Raw genomic sequence first — 17,332 nt, forward strand, 5'->3', positions numbered from 1 at the left:
TGTCTTCATGAAATACTGAAATTTAAATGATTTAACTTTTTGATGTTTACTTCCCACCCAAATCTGTCCCTCTCTTACTGTCTTGTCTCTGTCCTGCTGCCTGATGTCTGGATCTTCACATTCCACAGGACTTACCTGCTAGATGGGTTAGTATTGAATTTTATATCTTTCAAAATATGGTGATGTGTTCTGCTCTGTCTGTGTGATTTCTTCTGTCATTGTGTTGCTTGTGAAAGCCACACCAAAACCCCTTTTATTTGAAAAGAGCAATCTAGCTGAGGTGCACAGGAAACAAGATTTTGGAGTGGATTACAAATAAACCGATAAAAGCCCAACTATTTCCTAGTCAAAAGCAGAGGAAGTTATGAGTGGGAAGCCACTGGCATCCCATGGAAGTGCTAACTTCTGTTCACAGAATCATAAAACCTCAGGTTGGAGGAGACCATGAGGACCATCAGGTCCCCCCCCCTGCATTAGCTGGGCTGCCAGCTGCTAGGAAGACAGGTACTGCATCAGATTGCTCCTCGTCTATCTGAGCACTCGCACAAGGAAAGGCTCTTACTCTGACATGTGGGAGAGTACAGAATGATCATCTTCACATGGCTTTTAAAACAGTTTTCCAATAGTCAGAGATTTGCTTAGCAGAATGGATTTTCTATTCTGACTGTTCTCTGAATGATTAAAGTCCCAAAATACGGACTGTTTTGTTCTGGGAGGAGAAAGATCTGTTCCTAGGAAGAGGCTTTGCTGAAATTTCTTTAAGACTTCATAATACACAAATGAGAACTTTTTAATCTGCTGATTGGCCATACTGTGGAAGAGGTGCTTACCCTGCTGAGATTTTATTCTTGATGGCAGAAAAGAAAACCTTCTAACAGGAACACAGAGACCTGCCCAGGTTGGCTGGCAGCTGGATGCCTGCAGTCTGAGCTCCTGTCCTGCATCCCCCAATGAAGATGCTGGTTGGTGATTTGTCAGGAAGTAGAAGGGAAACAATACAATCTTTAACTGCCTTCAGACTGCCAAAACCTCCCAGAGTGTGTCTGTCCATTTGCATTTCTTCAGTATTAAAAAAACTGCAACACAACAGAAGCTTTGTAACAAGACATAGTGTAAAATGTTAACAAACACTGCATGGGCCTGGCGCAGAGGCTGTCGGCCGTGCAAAGGGCTGGAGAGGAGGCAGGGGCCTTTCTTACGAAGATAAATGGCTTTTCATAATAAAAGGGTGAAATTCTTCGCAGATAACTGCTGCTTATGTGCTCTGTAATGACCACAGTGTCTTGTTCTGCTGTTCCTGCCAGATAAAAAATAGTTTGCCCCATTTTTGCTGAACAGTTTAATGGAACCGAGCAGATTTTCCTGGAACGGATGCTGAATTTTCTGCTCCTTTGTAAATTGGTGTGTAGATGAGTTCTTGTATCCAAGAATGAGCTGACAGAAAGGGGCCATTTACTAAAAGCCACCCGGGCAGGGCTGGAGATCACCATGCCAAGAGCTTTTGTTGAACAAATTACCAGAAGGCTGCTGATACGCAAGGCAGAGTCGGTCCTTAATTCTGTGTGAATGGGTTACAAACACAGACTGAGTCAGAGAGCCCTCGGCTGTGCTTGGCCTGCCTTGGCAAGAGGGAAAGCAGAGCTCCAGAGAGCTTCCAGGGCAGCAGAGGGGTCCTGCAGGCAGCGAGTTGGTGTGGTGATGGCTGTGTGCTGTGTGGGAGAGGGGAGCAAAGGAGTGTGCAGTTGGAAAGAACGCCTTTGTAGAACCTGTAGATGAGCTAACTGCAAAATGCATTTTTTTATCCTTTTTGTGTGATTTACACAAAAATAACCAGTTAGTTTCCTGTGTGTGCAACCAGCTTCTGGATTTATTTCATTAGTAATGGCTTCTGTTTGCTGCAAGGTGGTGATGCTGCAGTGGCCGTGTTTGGGTGTGTTCTGTCCACTGTTCTTTCTTCTTCCTTTTTGGAATTTACCTGGTTTCTTTTCTTCGATTAGCATAGCCTATCGTCGTGTCATTCGTGTCTATCAGTATGAAGTTGGGGATGATCTATCTGGAAGGTTTTTTTTCCTCTTTATTTTCTTATCTCACTTTGGTTTTCAAATGCACTCTTTAATTCCAAGGCTCGCTTTCCTTCCAACTAACTGTCACAGCTTAGAGATGCTTGGAGGTGTGTTCCCTGCAGGGTGTCCCTCCCGTGGTTGGCTCCCAGCTTCCTGCTCAGGGCTCTGGATGTGCACTGAGTCTGGCTTTAACCCTGTTGGTGGGAAACACCCACATGTTCGGGGTGTTTCCGTGGCTACAGCGCAATCCAGCACTTGCAATCCCCTCCTCAAAAGCATGTAGGGTAGACTTTAGAGGGGCTGAAAAGCTGCAGTTACTGACAGGACCCTCAATACCAGTAGAAGCATGGCACACCCAGGTGGGCTGTCCACACACAGGTCGGTCGGTGAGCTCTCACCATCAGTGGGAGGATGGAGGTCCCTGAATGCTGCAGCTTGAGGGCTGCTTAGGTTCCTAGGGGGGAGGAGGGCAGCAACCAGAGACATTCCTTAGCTGGTCCCTACAAGGTGATGGTGGAGACATCCCTGCAACGGGGATCCTGGTGTGTGAGGGGGGGCTGCATGGAACTGGCGCTGAATGGAGCAGCACTGCCTCAGTTCCTCTGGGTGCTGGGAGGGTTGGGGGGCAGGAAGGCACCTCTCCATCAGCCTACATAGGGGAGCTCCAGGGTTTTCTGCAGTGATTGTGCTGTGCTAAGATTACTTTCCAACCAAACCAGCAGTTCTTAGGAGGTCTCTTCTCCCTGTTTTATCCCCAATAACACACCTCTATAGAGTTCCAATGCAGCCCATCTCAGTGAATCCCTCATGGTTGGTGTGTGTGTGCTGGGCACGGCGGAGCGGGGTGGGACTGCACCAAGTTTCTAATTTCATGAGGCCCAGCAAAGCGGGTGCTGTGGATTTGGCATGAAGTGTGACTGCTGATCGTGTTGCCTTTCAAATGGGGCTAGAAATTAACTATATAAAGAAATGAGAATTAAACAAGATGTAATGTGTCTGCCTGAAATAGTGAGTCAGAATAAATGAAACACTAACCCAGCATTGAAATATTTGCAGAACAATACTGCTGTAAGGCTTTGTAAGGAAGGACTGTTAATTTCAAGCCCCACCTGCCATTTTTTTATGGGAGAAGTCCGGGGTCTCACTGTAATTCTGTACGTAGGTCCTGTATGGTGGAGGAGTCGGGAACACTGGAATCCCAGCTGGAAGCTACCAAAGTAAGCAATGCTCACCTGTCTGTAAAGCACCTTCCCCAAGTGATAACTCAGAAACATGGGGTGGGAATGAAACTGCATGCAATTATATGGTAAAATCTTAATTGATTTTTATACATTTTGAATACTGAAGAAACCTTTATCTGATGTCTGCTTATATCCCAAGACATTAAACAACACTCCAGTGCAGTTTTCCTTTTTCCTCCTAAATGAATGTTCATTTTAAGGCTGCTTGTTGTTGTTTTGATTTTTGCACTCCTTGATTTTCTCCTCTCTCACTCCTACCAGCGCAAACACCAGGAGATCCGGGCTATGAGGAGCCAGCTGAAGAAGATTGAGGACCTCGGAGCAGCCATGGAAGAGGCACTTATCTTGGACAACAAATACACAGAGCACAGCACCGTGGGGCTGGCGCAGCAGTGGGACCAGCTTGACCAGCTGGGAATGAGAATGCAGCACAATCTGGAACAGCAGATTCAAGCTCGGTACTGCCTGCCCTCCATGCAGTGTGTGCTGTGCCTGGCCTGGGGGGAGGTGAACAATAACACACTGCTGTCTGTCTGAAGGCAAACCTTGTGCAGTCAGTGATGCTGATGAGTCTCTCCTGTGTTCTGCAGTGTAGAGCTCCTTAACCCCCAACATTTCTCAACTCTCTCCAGGGGGATGAAGTTAGCATGGTTTGGAATAGTTCCTATTGGCCATTAGCAGTGATGTTTTGGGGGAGCTGATTTGTTCCTTTGAGCTGTGATGATGTGATGTATTGTCTGCTCATTCGTCCTCAGCTGTTGCAGACTGCTGGTTTGGGTGCTGGTTTGGGGCAGATGGATTCCATCAGAGTTCTGCAGTTTAGGAACTGTTCAATAACTTTGCTTCTTCCCTTTCAGAAACACAACTGGAGTTACAGAGGAGGCCCTGAAGGAGTTCAGCATGATGTTCAAGTGAGTTGCAGGGAAAGAATGCCAGTGGAATACTCGGGAGATATTTCTGGCACGTGGATGGCTCCTGTTCACAGGATTCTCTGGCTGTTCTGTTTGTAGCTCCTTTATTGCCTGCCCGGTTTTGTATTGAGCTGCTCTGATCTCTGCCAGATGGCAGAGCCTCCAGACACACCCACTGCTGGCTGGGTGCACAACAGCCATGAGAGCTTTTCCTAGGCATGCTCACTTGTGGGCACGGTTGTGTAGAACCAAGAGTGAATTCCAGCTGGGAATACAGCCCTTCTTTGGTGTTTTTTAAGCAAAGTAAAGAATTTATGTTTACACTGTTAGGTAGGAAATGTCTGTTAATTCAAGCTCGCTTCTCCAGAACGGTGGACTGGCTGTAAGGTTCTCATTGTCAGCCCACTGTGTAACTTTAAATGATACTCAGCATCTAAACACTTAGTAACATGGGTTTTGGTTTTGTGTTTTTTAGGCACTTTGACAAGGACAAATCCGGACGTCTTAATCACCAGGAGTTTAAGTCTTGCTTGCGCTCCCTTGGCTATGACCTGCCCATGGTTGAGGAAGGAGAGCCTGACCCCGAATTTGAGTCTATTCTTGACACTGTTGATCCCAACAGGTACGTACATCAGACCTTCTGCTTTTCTATAGCCAAGTATTTTATCAGTACCTTTTTGGGGGGGTTAGCTGGAAAGTCTCTTAGAGGCTGAGAGCTTTGCTTTCCCTAGGGCTGTTTTCACAGTAATTCATGTGCAAAAAAATTCTCACAAAGGCAAGAATGAGATTTATCAAGAAGATATTCCACTCGGACAGTGATCTGGTGTTGATGCAGCCTCCCTGCGTTGAGGTTTTTACTGCTCCCAGAGCAGTCAGAGCCCTTCTCTCAGGAAGAAGTGCACTGTGGTACGAAGGGATAGCAGTGCTCACATGCTGGCTGTTTCATTGGCAGGGATGGCCACGTCTCACTGCAGGAGTACATGGCGTTCATGATCAGCAGGGAAACAGAGAACGTGAAATCCAGCGAGGAGATTGAGAGTGCTTTCCGTGCCCTCAGCTCAGAGGGGAAGCCTTATGTGACCAAGGAGGAGCTCTACCAGGTAAGTGCCATTTGTGGCCCTCTAGAAGGGAACAGAGGGAGGTGTTTTGTTCATAGGTTGTTAACAAAAGTAGCACTAATGATTTGGAAGTTCATGTTGCTGTTGTTAAGCCAGTTCTGAACCTGCAGAGGTAACCCCTGCAGCAAATAAAGAAACTGTAGTTACAGCTCTGCCCATCTGCTTTCTTGGCCCTAAAGAGGAGGATTAACTTAACTGCCAAAGCATTTACTCAAGTAAAGCAAGAGCTGCTCCAAGGCCCAGGAAGGGCTGCATTCACTGTCTCTCTCCTCAGAAACTCATGCTTTCCTATAATCATGTGGGAGACTGGAGGGAGGTGTTTCTCCAAGCAGTGATTTGAAGGAGAAACTTGAGTCTGTGCTTAAACACCGAGAACACAACCTCCCTCCCACTGCCCTGCCAAGACAGCAAGTTTTTCCTGTCTGAATCAGTTGGCAAAAAAATAAAGAGGCTGCTCTTCTTCCTCTTATTTGTTACCTGTTCTGTCTTCTCCATGGTGGGAAGCTGCAGGTCAGACCTCCCAGCCTTGAACCAAAGTGCAAACTAACAGCTCCTTTCCACGCCGGGCGCAGTTCTGGTGCTTCTGCTCCCAGCTGTGCCCCTGGGGAGGTGCAGTGCTGCTGCTCAGAGCCCCACCTGCAGCCCCAGAGCACCCATCTCCACCTTTGCTGTTTTTTTCTTTCAGAACCTGACCCGGGAACAAGCCGACTACTGCATTTCTCACATGAAGCCCTACATGGATGGCAAGGGCAGAGAACTTCCTTCTGCCTATGACTACATAGAATTCACACGTTCACTCTTTGTGAATTGATACAAAACACTAGTACCAAAAGATACAAAGAACATGCTCACGTTTGCTGACTATAAGCTCTGCATGTGTCTCTCTTTGTGCTCTACAATAATCAATGTTACTTTATGATGTAACCTTAAACTGCTTAGCTTAAAACTCTTAGGGAAGACAAACATATTGCAGTGTGCTTCAATAAAAGTTACTGGTCGAACCACATCATCTCGTGTTTAATGGTTAAATGCAGCTCTGTCATATGGATGAAACTCCAGCTGTAGTCACAGTTAGGTGCTTTGTGGGTTGAATGGGCAGCTTTTCCCAGAGTCAGCAGTGAGGAGCTCCCTACAGCTGCTGTGCTGCTGTCTCAGTCTGTGAGCTCACTTGCCAGCTGCTCCAGGTGATTCATTTCCCTGGGCCGCTGTTCAGTGAAGTCAGAACTCAGCTGCCAGACTTTGACTGTTCCAGCAGCATCCCCTGCTGCCAGGAGCTGAGTTTGCTTGGTATTAAATTCTAAACAGTACACGGGGCACTCATCCACGGCCTGCTTCATGGAAACAGCTGGCTTCTGGGAGCTCTTCTCAAAGTCAAACAGGTGCACATCTCCTATAAAACAGAAACACTCCTTACAGCTGTACAGTAACAGACCTTACATGCAGAATGTTACCTACTCAGTCTGGCACTTCACAGATGCTCTTCATTCAGATGGAGTCTAGACTTTGACAGGTGACATCACTGTAAGACAGCCCACATTTATTCTGCTGTCACCTGAAGGCAACTCGCAGGATTCTGTGTAATCTCCATTCTCCTCACTAAACGTATTTGGGAAATTTTCTAAGTTGGTGTTTACTCTTAGCTCTAGAAGTAAATGTCAAAGGCAAGGAAGCTGGAGGTAAGTTTCAGCCTCAGTTACTGCTGTGTTATATCCCTGTGAACTGCTGGAGCCACAGCTTTAAAGGTAGGATGAAAATAACTACTGATATTATCTTGCTTGAGTTCAAAATGATTCTGTTGTACTCATTGCTCTGCACAAGCAATGGTTATCGCTCTCTGCTTATGGGATATGGTGATCAGAACTGAATGGTATTAATTAATAGCCAGCAGAGGCAGCTCCAGTTACTTGCCTTCCCCAGAAGCCACTGCAAAGACCAGAGGTCGGACGGGAGACCAGCGAACACAGAAGAGGTATTTTGTAGATAACTGAAGAGAAATGAGGGGTTGTGTCTGCAACATGGAGCTCAGGTGAACTTGTCCATCAGTCCCACAGCTCAGAAAGAGATTCCTGGGTAGAGGGGGTTGCAAGAAACAACGTTTTGGGCTTCACTGCCAAAGATACAGAACAAAACTCCCTCAAGAAGCACAATCCTGCATGCTGCTCCTGTTCTGTCAGTTATCTGACTATTTCCTAAAGCAGCAATTTCTAAGCTGTACTCTGGGATGCAGTCTGCAGAGACACAGCTTTGTCAGTGCTCTCAATTAAGTTTAATGAGGGCTCACGCTGCCCACTGAGGATGATGGGTTGTAGGCCGGAGATGCCTGAGAACTGCTGATCTGGAGACAGGCATTGTTAGCACTGTTTGTCTCATGCAAAGTAAATGCAAACCCGGGCAGTCAGCATGTTTTGTGGAGAGACGGTGCTGGGCCTCTCCCATGGGCAGGGTGGAATTCAGGCAGCTGCTAGTGAGACACGATGGGCAGTGTTAATTCAGTAAATAACTCTATTTTCAGCTGTTTCCCCTCAACTTCTAATTGCTCTTCAGTATTCTAGGATGATCTAAGGAAGATGCTAACGTTCTACATGGGCTGGGTGCAAATGCTATTTTGTTTTACTTGTGTTCTGACCACATGCAGTGTATGCAAGTGTGCGGCTTCACCACAGCCACTGGGCAGTGGTTTTCCTTCAACAGTTAGTTAGATTCCCAACGCTAGGTGAGACTTGTTTGGAACTTGTACACACACAAAACCCCAGTATTGTCTGCAAAATGTACATTCAGAACTAAGTAACAACTTGTAACCAGTGTGCAGCACTGGTGTTTGTGTACAGCTCTTGCCTGTGGAAGGGGGAGCAGCTGACGGAGTACACCGGCCCGCTGTGTGGGGAGAAGGCGAGCTCAGCTGGTGCTCTGAGGGGAACAGAACCTCCTGTCCGGCAGGGAGCTGGAGTGTCTGCTGCAGTGGAGCACTTGAGTGAGAAGCCGCCTTCCACACCAACAACAAACACGTGGGGATCGAAGTGTGAAAAAGAGAGCGATGTCACACCTACCGCCGCCTCTCCCCACACGAGCTGGGAGAAAAACAAACACATGATGTAAGTGATGGGGGCTTCTGTTGTGGGTAAGCAGTCAGAGCAGCACCAGCCAGCTCGTCACAGACCAAAGGAGTTGTTCTCCACACAGCCTGTACCAGCTACGATGCTCTTAGCACCGCTGAGCCTTCAACCCCTGCAGCATCCACCTACAGTGTGAATTGCTAGTGCTGTAAGCAAGTTCTCTTCTTGGTCCCAGCAACTTTAGACCATGGCAAAACCTCGGCTGCTGCCAGCCTCTGAAGGAATGATTTTCACTATAGGAGGGAGATGGGATCAGGGGTTACTCTTTATGTTCAAAAAGGAGCTTTTCCTGGTCCTTCTCCTGTGCCAGGCTTGGCCTGCTGTCCGGTTTCTAGAGCCAGAGCACAGCTGTTGGCCAAACTCATGAACTCACCTTCTTCAGCTGAGCACTGCGAGGGATCTGCTGAGCCACCAGGGCGAATCCTTCAGCCACCATCAGCCGCCCATCTCGCTCCTCCCTCCACACCAGGATCTTACCGTCCGTCGATGCGCTCAGCAGCTGGACGTGGTTTCTATGCTTGGCATCGGGCAGCCAGTGAACCTGAAGCAAAGGAGCCAAGCTCTGGGTGAGGGGGCTGTCAGCACTGCTGCCCATGTGCTCAGCAGCCTGCAGGCCCTTATCCTGCCAGACCAGATGAGCAGCAGGCACACAGACATAGTTGTGCTAGGAGACAAATAAGCTTAGGTGTTCAGGGCTGAATTCTGGTTTTCAGGTTTTTGCCTGCGGTTATTTTTGAGCTCTGTTATTTATAGCACTTCCACTCTGTTGTAAATAAAAGCATTTTCCTAACTTTCAGATGAGAAAATACACAGACTGCCCAAAGTCACAGTGCCTCAGAGGAACAACAACAAAAAAAAAACATAGGAAGCCAAAGGGCACTGACAGATTGTGCCCCTTCATGTAACTTTAAGCTTCCACCTAAGGATCAGTGATACTTCACTACTTAATTGTTGGCCTAATCTGCATGAGTAAACAACTGCAGCATAGGAACAGCTCTGCTCATTCATCCTGAACAAGAAGTTGTTTTACAGGGAAAGCATCCAGTTCAGCACATGGCAGTTCTGTATTAGTTCTGGGGAAAAATGGTAAATGAAAGGAGAGCACAACAGCTGAAATGAAGCAGTTCGTCTGAGAGCTTCAGGTGAAGTGCTAACGAGGGATAAAATTGAAGGGATAAAATCCAGCACTGATAACTCTCTTCTCCCCCAGCTGTGCTTACTGTGCAAGCTCTCACCTGATAGACTGGATCAGTGTGAGTGTCATCTGTCATCCCTGTCCGCCAGATCAAGGGGTCTTCTGGTTTGCTGGTGTCCCACACCACCGTTTCCCCACTGAACAGACCGGCTGCAAGAGAAGAGGTAACAATGACACTTAAAGGTGCACACAGTGAACAGTGCAATGGGCACTTTGTTACTGTGACTGCTCTCATTGCTATCATGTATGAGCAGAGCCCTGAGAAGAGCAGTCCTCAAGGAAGAAGAGGGGCACATGCATAAATAAAGTTCTGGTGGAAATGGACCAACAACTTCAGAGGACTGGCAGCCACACTGAGGGCACCTTCAGCTCTGGTTTAACAGAACACATCTTTGCTGAAGTAGCACGCACTTCCTGCTCATAACTAGGGCTGGATTTGCCTCTGTCACCTCCCTGAGATCTCTCTCTGTTAGAAAGGCAGATGCCATTGAAAAATGTAAGTATCAATTTCTAGTTCAGAACCAACAGTGCACTCAGTCTTGGTGAGCATTACTTCCTTCAGTTGTGGAGCTGCAATACCATTACTTTAGGAAGAAATCTCAAGCTGAGGTGAGAGAAAAATGATCCAAGCTAAAGAACTAGGGGTACATTTCAAATAAGATCTAACCTACCAGCTATCAGTGAAGGCTGGGAGGGATGGAAGGCCAAGCACATGACAGAACTGGGAGCATCCACCACAAGGTCGGGACGTTGTGGATCCAACCTTCTTCTATCCAGATTCCAGGTACAGACATAGGATTTCTCTGTGCTCCAGTCCCCATCATTCAACCTGATGAAGACAAAGCTACACCATACTGTGCCTGATACGTGACAATCCCAGCTCGTGCAGAGCTCTGCTACGTCCCAGTCATCGTTTATACATGTGCTGCTTCATGGCCAGAAGGAAAACTGAAATCAAGGGATTGTGAAGTGACAGAACTTCTCTGCATGTTGGTACACACACAGAATGTTTCAGTGCAGCGACTGAACAAAATGCCTGCCAGGAAATCTCATACACCATTCCCTTTTTCCAGGTCTATTAACCATCCAAATGCTGGGAAGAGTCATAAGAGCACCTGCAGAAAGTTCCTATGAATAGCTGAGAATGAAAACCCAACAGACCACACTGCTGCTGATTTGCAAACAGCCAGATCTGCAAGGCAGGTTTTCCCAAACAAGGACCTGAAGAACCAGGGTCTGAGAAAAGACGGTTGTCCCTCTGCTTTCTTTGTTACTTCCTTCTGACTCTATCACTGCATGCTTACCAAGCTGTAACCCCTGTAGACAGGAGAACAACACCCCCAAAATGCTGACTGCTGCAAGCCACCTGCCCACAGCAGACATACCAAAACACCTGCATGCTTACCCCCAGCAACCAGCACATATTCTGAAGGTAAAGGTTTCTACAAGGAAGATACTTTGAGGTGATATGTGTGAGGAGCTGTTCAGGCACATGAGGGTAATGATGGGAAATGCCTTGTCACAGTACCTCCATATGTTCCATCCTCAGCACCACACTGCCCAACCTCACAAGTGGTGATGGCTGAGGGCAGAACAGAGAGGGGCCAGGACAGGAAGCAATTGTTTGAGCCTGACTTCTGCCTTTCCCTGATGTTCTTAATTATTGAAAGAGATACTGAGCAAACAAAAGGAGGACGTTTTCATAGCGCGTAGCTGAGCTGTGAAACTCCTTATTAAAGGAGGTGGTAGAGGCTAAAAGTTTAAGACAGACTGCGTAAGTTCACAGAAGGGAATTCTACTGAAGGTAACCACAGGCCTAGAAACCACATTCTGATCTGAAAATAGCTGTGAACTGGGAGAGCAGAAGGGGAAAGGGATGTACAGGTTGGCCCGGTTTTACTTCTCCCTGTACATTTACTGCTGGATGCACTTTTTGCTAGGGCTTTTAATCCAAGGAAACCATAACAGAAAGCAAATTGAGTAAGGGCAACGTAAAGGCAGAGAAAGGAGACGCTGTTACAGGTGTTCATTGGATTAGATGAACTGTCCCACTCTCATTTCAGAGAGTCTTGAATGTTTGTTAGCACCATGGCACCAGGCGTGAAGGGGTGCCAGGTTCATCCAGGTTCATCCAGGGTGCAAAGAAACCTCCTTAAAACGACATGATCTGCAATGAACAAAGCATGTGCCTTGAAACCTCACCAACATACGTCTGCAAGTGTGCTTGCTCTTTGCAATTCTTTTTCAAACAGAGTCTACCTGGAAATGGTTCTGTAAGAGTATGCCTGTCTGTTTTATAAGGAAAAAAGTAGAAGACAAAAGCCATAATTTAAGAGTGCCCTCAGTTTTGTTTTCTTTGAATGTGGCTTTTTTTTTTTTTTTTTTTTTTTTTTTTTTTAAGAACTAAGGTTCATTTCTGTGCAGTTTATTACTACAGAGAAAGTGAACATATGTAAAACTGAAGTCAGCCCAAAATCTCACATGAACATCAGGTGTGCTCCCAAAGCCATGTGGATACTCACCGGCCATACGAGCATGCTACAACAGATCCTGTTGCATTCCATGAGACACCAGTAACCTGCAGGTGTTGATCCTGAGCCTCTGGGTATGACAATGTATGCAAACACAACACCTGGGAGAGATTAAATTCAAGCACTGAAGCAGTCGTTTCTGAACACGAAGACCTGAGATCTGTACATGGCCTGGCTGCAATCACATGGCCTCACTGCAGGCTTCCCCTCTGTCAATGTACCTTATAGGCATATGTGAAAAAAGAAGGTGAATTCCTACTAGAATAAAATAAATAGAATTTTAAAAAAGGTGTGATCCCACCAAACCTCTCATAATGACCCTCGGACTGCACAGCTCAGGGGCTGCATGATGAGCAGCAGGGATGCACTGCTGGGTTTATCACAGCCCTCCAGCACCATCCCAGCACCCACTGAGCTTCACAAGAAACGGTTTGGAAATGAGTGCACCAACGTGTACTGACAAGATACAGCCTGCTCCCATTCTCCAATGCCATACACTGAACAAATAAAACCTAAATAAGAAGAGCTGCCAAATCGCTGACTTCAGCTGTTCCTGGACAGCCAGCCTGACACGCTCTGAAGGGCTCCTGGATGCTGAGGATACGGCAGCACTGCTGGCAGCTTCCTTCTCATAAAGCTGCTGCAACACAGCCACCAGCAGGAAGAACTATTTCAGCGGGCAGGAGCAGGGCATGGGCAGAGGGGAGAGCTGCAGGAAATCCATCAAACCCTGCTAATTTCTAGTGATTAGAATCTAACAAGGTTAGTCATGGCAGTAAGGAACAGAACTAAGGAGTCACAGCCACCGTGAGCAGCTGTCCCAGGTAACAGCAAGGATCTGAGCACTGCCAGCTTACTGTTCTGTTCTGATCCGTCCAGTTCACATCAAAGCCATCGAAGGCACGACTTGTCACGTTCTTTTTCAGCTCTTTGATAACGACCTCCTCCACCCTCCGGAGGAATGCCAGCACACCGCTCTCATCCACACAGGCTCCTTGCTGCACGTCTGGGACAGCGCTCCGATCCGTCTGCACGGCGGCATCTCTGCTGCTCCGCGACTGCACTGCAACCTCTGCCACTGCAACTTCCCCAGTCTGGCAGCTTTTCTGGTTAAAGAAGACAGACTCTGTGAGCCGAACAGACCCGGAGTCACACACGGAGCCTTCCTCCCTGATCCAGCATCCTGCAGGCACGCAGTAAAGGCGGAGCACAGGGCAGGCCAGGCATTGAGCTGTGCAGTGCTGTGCTGGGCAGTGAGCAGTGCAGTGCAGTGCTGGGCAGTGCACTGAGCTGTGCAGTGCAGTGAGCTGGGCACTGGGCTGTGCAGTGCCAGGCATTGAGCTGTGCAGTGCAGTGTTGGGCATTGAGCAGTGCAGTGCATTGAGCTGTGCAGTGCAGTGCACTGAGCTGTGCATTGAGCTGTGCAGGGCAGTGCATTGGGCAGTGCAGTGCAGTACATTGAGCCGTGCAGGGCAGTGCACTGAGCCGTGCATTGAGCCGTGCAGCACAGCGTTCCGCGCACGTCCCGGCCTCTTTGCAGAACGGCCTCACAGCTGCTGTCGGTCAGCGCGGGGCAGGCGGGCGGAAGGAGCCGCCGCCACCGCCCAGCACAGCGCCCGGCCGCCCCGGCCAGCCCCCTCCCGGCGGTATAAAAGCACGGAGCGCGGCCGGAGCCGCCTCCATCTCTCACCGCCTCGCAGCACGCGTTCCGGGCGCTCCTCCACAGCGACTGCACCGCGGCGCCGGGCGCCGTCTCGTCCGCGAACATGGCGGCGAAACCGGTGGGGGGATCCCAGCCGCCAGAATCGCCGCTCCGCGCCCGCCGGTTGCCGTGGAGACGGAGAGGCGCGGCGGGATGACGTCACGACGCGCGGTAACTGACTCGCGCGGCCGCCATGTTGGGGAAGGGCGCGGAGGGGCAGTGGGCGGAGCGGGGCGAGGGCCGGCGCTTCCGCCGCGTTCTGCGGGCGGGCTGCGGCGGGGTAGGGCCGGCGTGGCGTTTGCAGCGAGGGTTTTTCCTTCACCCCGTTGCCGCTCTCGCGCCGGGCCCCGCAGCGCCGCCAGGGGCACGAGTGCAGGGCGGGAGAGGGCGCCAGGAGTTAAGATGGCGGCGGGCCTCAGGCAGGAGCGCGGGGCTCGCGCCAGGCCCGGTGCCCGGCTCCGTTCCTCGCCGTGGGGGTTCTTCTGAGGGGTTCTTCTGAGGGGTTCTTCTGAGGGGTTCTTCTGAGGGGTTCTTCTGAGGGGTTCTTCTGAGGGGTTCTTCTGAGGGGTTCTTCTGAGGGGTTCTTCTGAGGGAGCCGCGGTACCGGCAGCGTGCGGCTCCGCCCGTAGCTGAGGGAGCCGGGCCGCGCGGGAGCGGAGCGGGAAGCGGCTGCGTGCCGCCGGAGCAGCGCTTTGTCCCGTGTGGAGATGCGGCGGCCAGAAACTCGTTCCTTAACTGATGAAATAAACGTTCAGCTACGCTATGCTCGATTCACGGTGTTAGCTTTTTCCGTTGCGGGCGGCAGGGCTGTGCGCTGCTGTGGGACGGCAGGCAGCACCGCCGGCCTCCTGTGAGGAGTTGTAAGGGCTTAAAATAACGGCGTCCATAACGAGATCCCTTCCGTCCCGCTGACGCCCTGCGGTTGCTGTGAGGTGCGGGCTGTGGTGGGAGATCGGCTGTTCCAGCTCACTGTTATGTGCGCACATCGTTATGTACGGCTGCGTCCCGATGAAGGAGTGAAGCGCGGTCCGTGACTTCAAACCCTGACACAGCGATTGTGAGGAGAAAAGTTGGCGCGGTTTTGTTGTGGTGGCTTTTCGTGGTTTTTTTGTTGTTGTTTGTTTGTGAAATACACGGAACACCAAAAGCACATCGACGTGCTCTCACCGAAGTGACCGCGATGGCAGTACGCGTTTCCCCACGACAGCTGCGCTGCTTTGAAGACGAGATGTAAGCAAACAGCTCCGGAAGATGACTCTGCTAAACGGAGTGTGGGTTAATTCTCTCCTTTATTGCAGTGCCTGATTTGCCGGGGCTGTAATGTGGAACGGTATTTCAGTGAATCTTATCTTGCTTTTTCCTTCTGGCCCGGCGGTGTCGGACATGTAGCTGTTCTGATGTGGTCTCGCAGCGCTGGAAATAGAGTGAAAGCACGGATGTGGGGGGAGGTTCCTACCTGCCCCGGGCTATGAAAGCTCTCTCAAGTGGCTGGAACTAACACAGCGCTGATCTGTGCTTTCTCTTCTTTGTGTTGCAAGAGATAAAGTATCAGTGAGTTGTCACTTTCGGGAAATGAGGCAAATGAGCATCAGAAAAGAGGGATAAGAGAAGACCGAAGTGAAAACTGGGAAGAAACGCTGGGGGAGAAAGTAGCAAGGAAAAAAAAAAAAAAGCATGCATGCTTTCTTGTATAATTTCTGTAACTTTGTGCAAACCAAGTATTTTCTGCTACATCTCAGTACAAATTCACCCACTAGTGGGTGCAGCAGCCGCCCTCTGCATGCAATAAATGAAACAATTGAGCTCTGTTGAGGCTCCAGATAGCGGAAACAGCAGACGACCCAAAATAGAGAGACGGTTGAGCCTTCCCCTTTTACCTTTTCCCCATTCCCTCCACCCCAAACAGACGCAAGTGAGGACGAAGAAAACAACACACGTAGCTCAAACAAGAAGAGAGTGCCATGAGAAGGATCTTTTAGCACTTAGACTGGCAGCAAGAAGCTTAAAATAGGAGAAAAACGTTGCCTTTTGCTGCTGGATGGGTTCTGTACAGAGAATGTAACTCCTTATGTGTTGTCATGTATAAAAAAAAAAAAAATCCAAAGAACGAAAATAATAGCAAAGGCTGGCACCAAAGAACCACTCCATAGAGCTCTTCTCTCCCCAGGCAATATGTCCGTCAAGCCCTAATTCTGTTTCCCTAATTGTTCACTACTGGATTGCACAGCATCCAAGTTTGGTTTGGCTGAAGCCTGGGTACTTGCCTATATTGCCTCTGAATGCAGCATAGATGTTAAACAGGCTTTATGCTGGTATTTCTTGCTTGGCATCAAGGTACAGACAATACCTGATCAGTTACTTCCATAGAATTGTTTTAGACCTAGGCCTTGAGGTCATTTGCTTTAGAGTGAGGTGGTTTGCTCTATGATCTACAGGGTAGTGTCAGTCAGAGACCCTGAGGTTTGCATTAAATGGGAATATCACTGGAGAGAAACAATCAGGACTGTGGAAACGTGAAGGCAAGAAGACAAATAAGCAGGTATGACCCAAAAGGAAAATGACTGGAATGCCCTGACATCTGTAGCATTATTTGAAAGGACACTCGTTAAGGTTCACCAGTAGCTTGGTGTACCGCTTTCTGTAACGTTTTCAACAACAGTTGCATCCTATTGTGCTTCTGTAGATGGTGACTGTGGAGTTCAAATGCAAGATCAGTACATAATGAACTGGCTGAAATCTGTTTATCTGCAGTGCTACCAGTGATATTCCTCATCTGTACTCCAAAAACATCACAAACATCTTCTCTTACCCTTGAGGTAGTGAGCTACCAGAGCTGGGTGGTGGTGGTGGTGTTTTTTAAACAGTGGGCGTTTCAAGTGTAAGTGTTGTAAGTTAAACCATGCTGAAAATGTATGGCAGAAGGAAAAATAGGACCTGAGACCCTAAATTAGGGCACTATTTCAAATGTATCTGATAGATACTTTGTGGATGCATTACTTATGTACAAATCTTATTTCTTTTTTGTTAGAAATCTGTGAGTTAAAAAAAAAAAAAGTGTTCAGACATTCACTAAACCTGATGGAAGGTCAGGTGACCACAGCTGTGCTGCATTCAGATGTTCAGCAGCTTAACGAGGGCTCAGGTCCTTGTGTGGATTCCAAGTGTGTAACCTCAGGCTGCGTGAGTCTTCCAGCCGTTGCTTCTTTGGGTTCGTTCATATAGGCTTATACATTTTTCTCCAACTTCTGACCTCGTTTTTCCCCCTCCCTCTGCCCAAATTCCTTCTGCAAATGCAATCCCGTATGCTTTGAAAATCATACTTGAAATTTTGGCAGGAAATATGTTGTCTCTTTTCTGAAGTTCTGTTGCACATACATGCATTACATGTTATAAAAATAATCCGTCTCCATTAGTCATAGATCTGCGAGGGTCTGTAGAATTAGAATTGGGGGGAGGGG

At 48.6% G+C, this 17,332-nt stretch overlaps 2 protein-coding genes across 17 annotated transcripts in view; one reads left to right on the plus strand and one right to left on the minus strand.

The window, feature by feature from the left end:
• SPTAN1 (spectrin alpha, non-erythrocytic 1) overlaps window positions 1–6,339 on the plus strand; it is a 46,171-nt gene extending 39,832 nt beyond the window's left edge. For 7 of the 15 annotated variants that reach the window (XM_090121550.1, XM_090121548.1, XM_090121551.1 and 4 more), the window contains 8 exons: window positions 129–146; window positions 1,998–2,060; window positions 3,226–3,280; window positions 3,566–3,762; window positions 4,162–4,215; window positions 4,691–4,837; window positions 5,168–5,315; window positions 6,019–6,339. In XM_090121550.1, coding sequence (XP_089977676.1) covers window positions 129–146; window positions 1,998–2,060; window positions 3,226–3,280; window positions 3,566–3,762; window positions 4,162–4,215; window positions 4,691–4,837; window positions 5,168–5,315; window positions 6,019–6,144 — 808 coding nt within the window. In that variant the 3' untranslated portion in view covers window positions 6,145–6,339. The remainder of the gene's footprint in view (window positions 1–128; window positions 147–1,997; window positions 2,061–3,225; window positions 3,281–3,565; window positions 3,763–4,161; window positions 4,216–4,690; window positions 4,838–5,167; window positions 5,316–6,018) is intronic. The other 8 variants (XM_090121552.1, XM_090121541.1, XM_090121544.1 and 5 more) reach the window with 2 other exon arrangements.
• DYNC2I2 (dynein 2 intermediate chain 2) lies at window positions 6,333–14,200 on the minus strand. Of its 2 annotated transcripts, none has more exons than XM_031601661.2 (9): window positions 13,863–14,200; window positions 13,030–13,278; window positions 12,164–12,273; window positions 10,313–10,485; window positions 9,682–9,791; window positions 8,820–8,987; window positions 8,169–8,401; window positions 7,242–7,399; window positions 6,333–6,723 (listed from the first exon to the last, which is right to left on the minus strand). In XM_031601661.2, exons 1-9 carry the CDS (start codon window positions 13,938–13,940, stop codon window positions 6,485–6,487), a joined length of 1,518 nt encoding a protein of 505 aa, XP_031457521.2. In that variant the 5' UTR covers window positions 13,941–14,200; the 3' UTR covers window positions 6,333–6,484. The 2 variants fall into 2 exon arrangements, with proteins under 2 accessions (XP_031457521.2, XP_031457523.2); XM_031601663.2 differs by having other exon boundaries at window positions 10,313–10,470; window positions 13,863–14,199.
• Between the last annotated feature and the right edge of the window lie 3,132 nt (window positions 14,201–17,332).

Source organism: Phasianus colchicus, chromosome 19, assembly GCF_987193195.1.
Source record: "Phasianus colchicus chromosome 19, bPhaCol1.hap1.1, whole genome shotgun sequence".
In the NCBI taxonomy this organism is placed as follows: Eukaryota; Metazoa; Chordata; class Aves; order Galliformes; family Phasianidae; genus Phasianus; species Phasianus colchicus.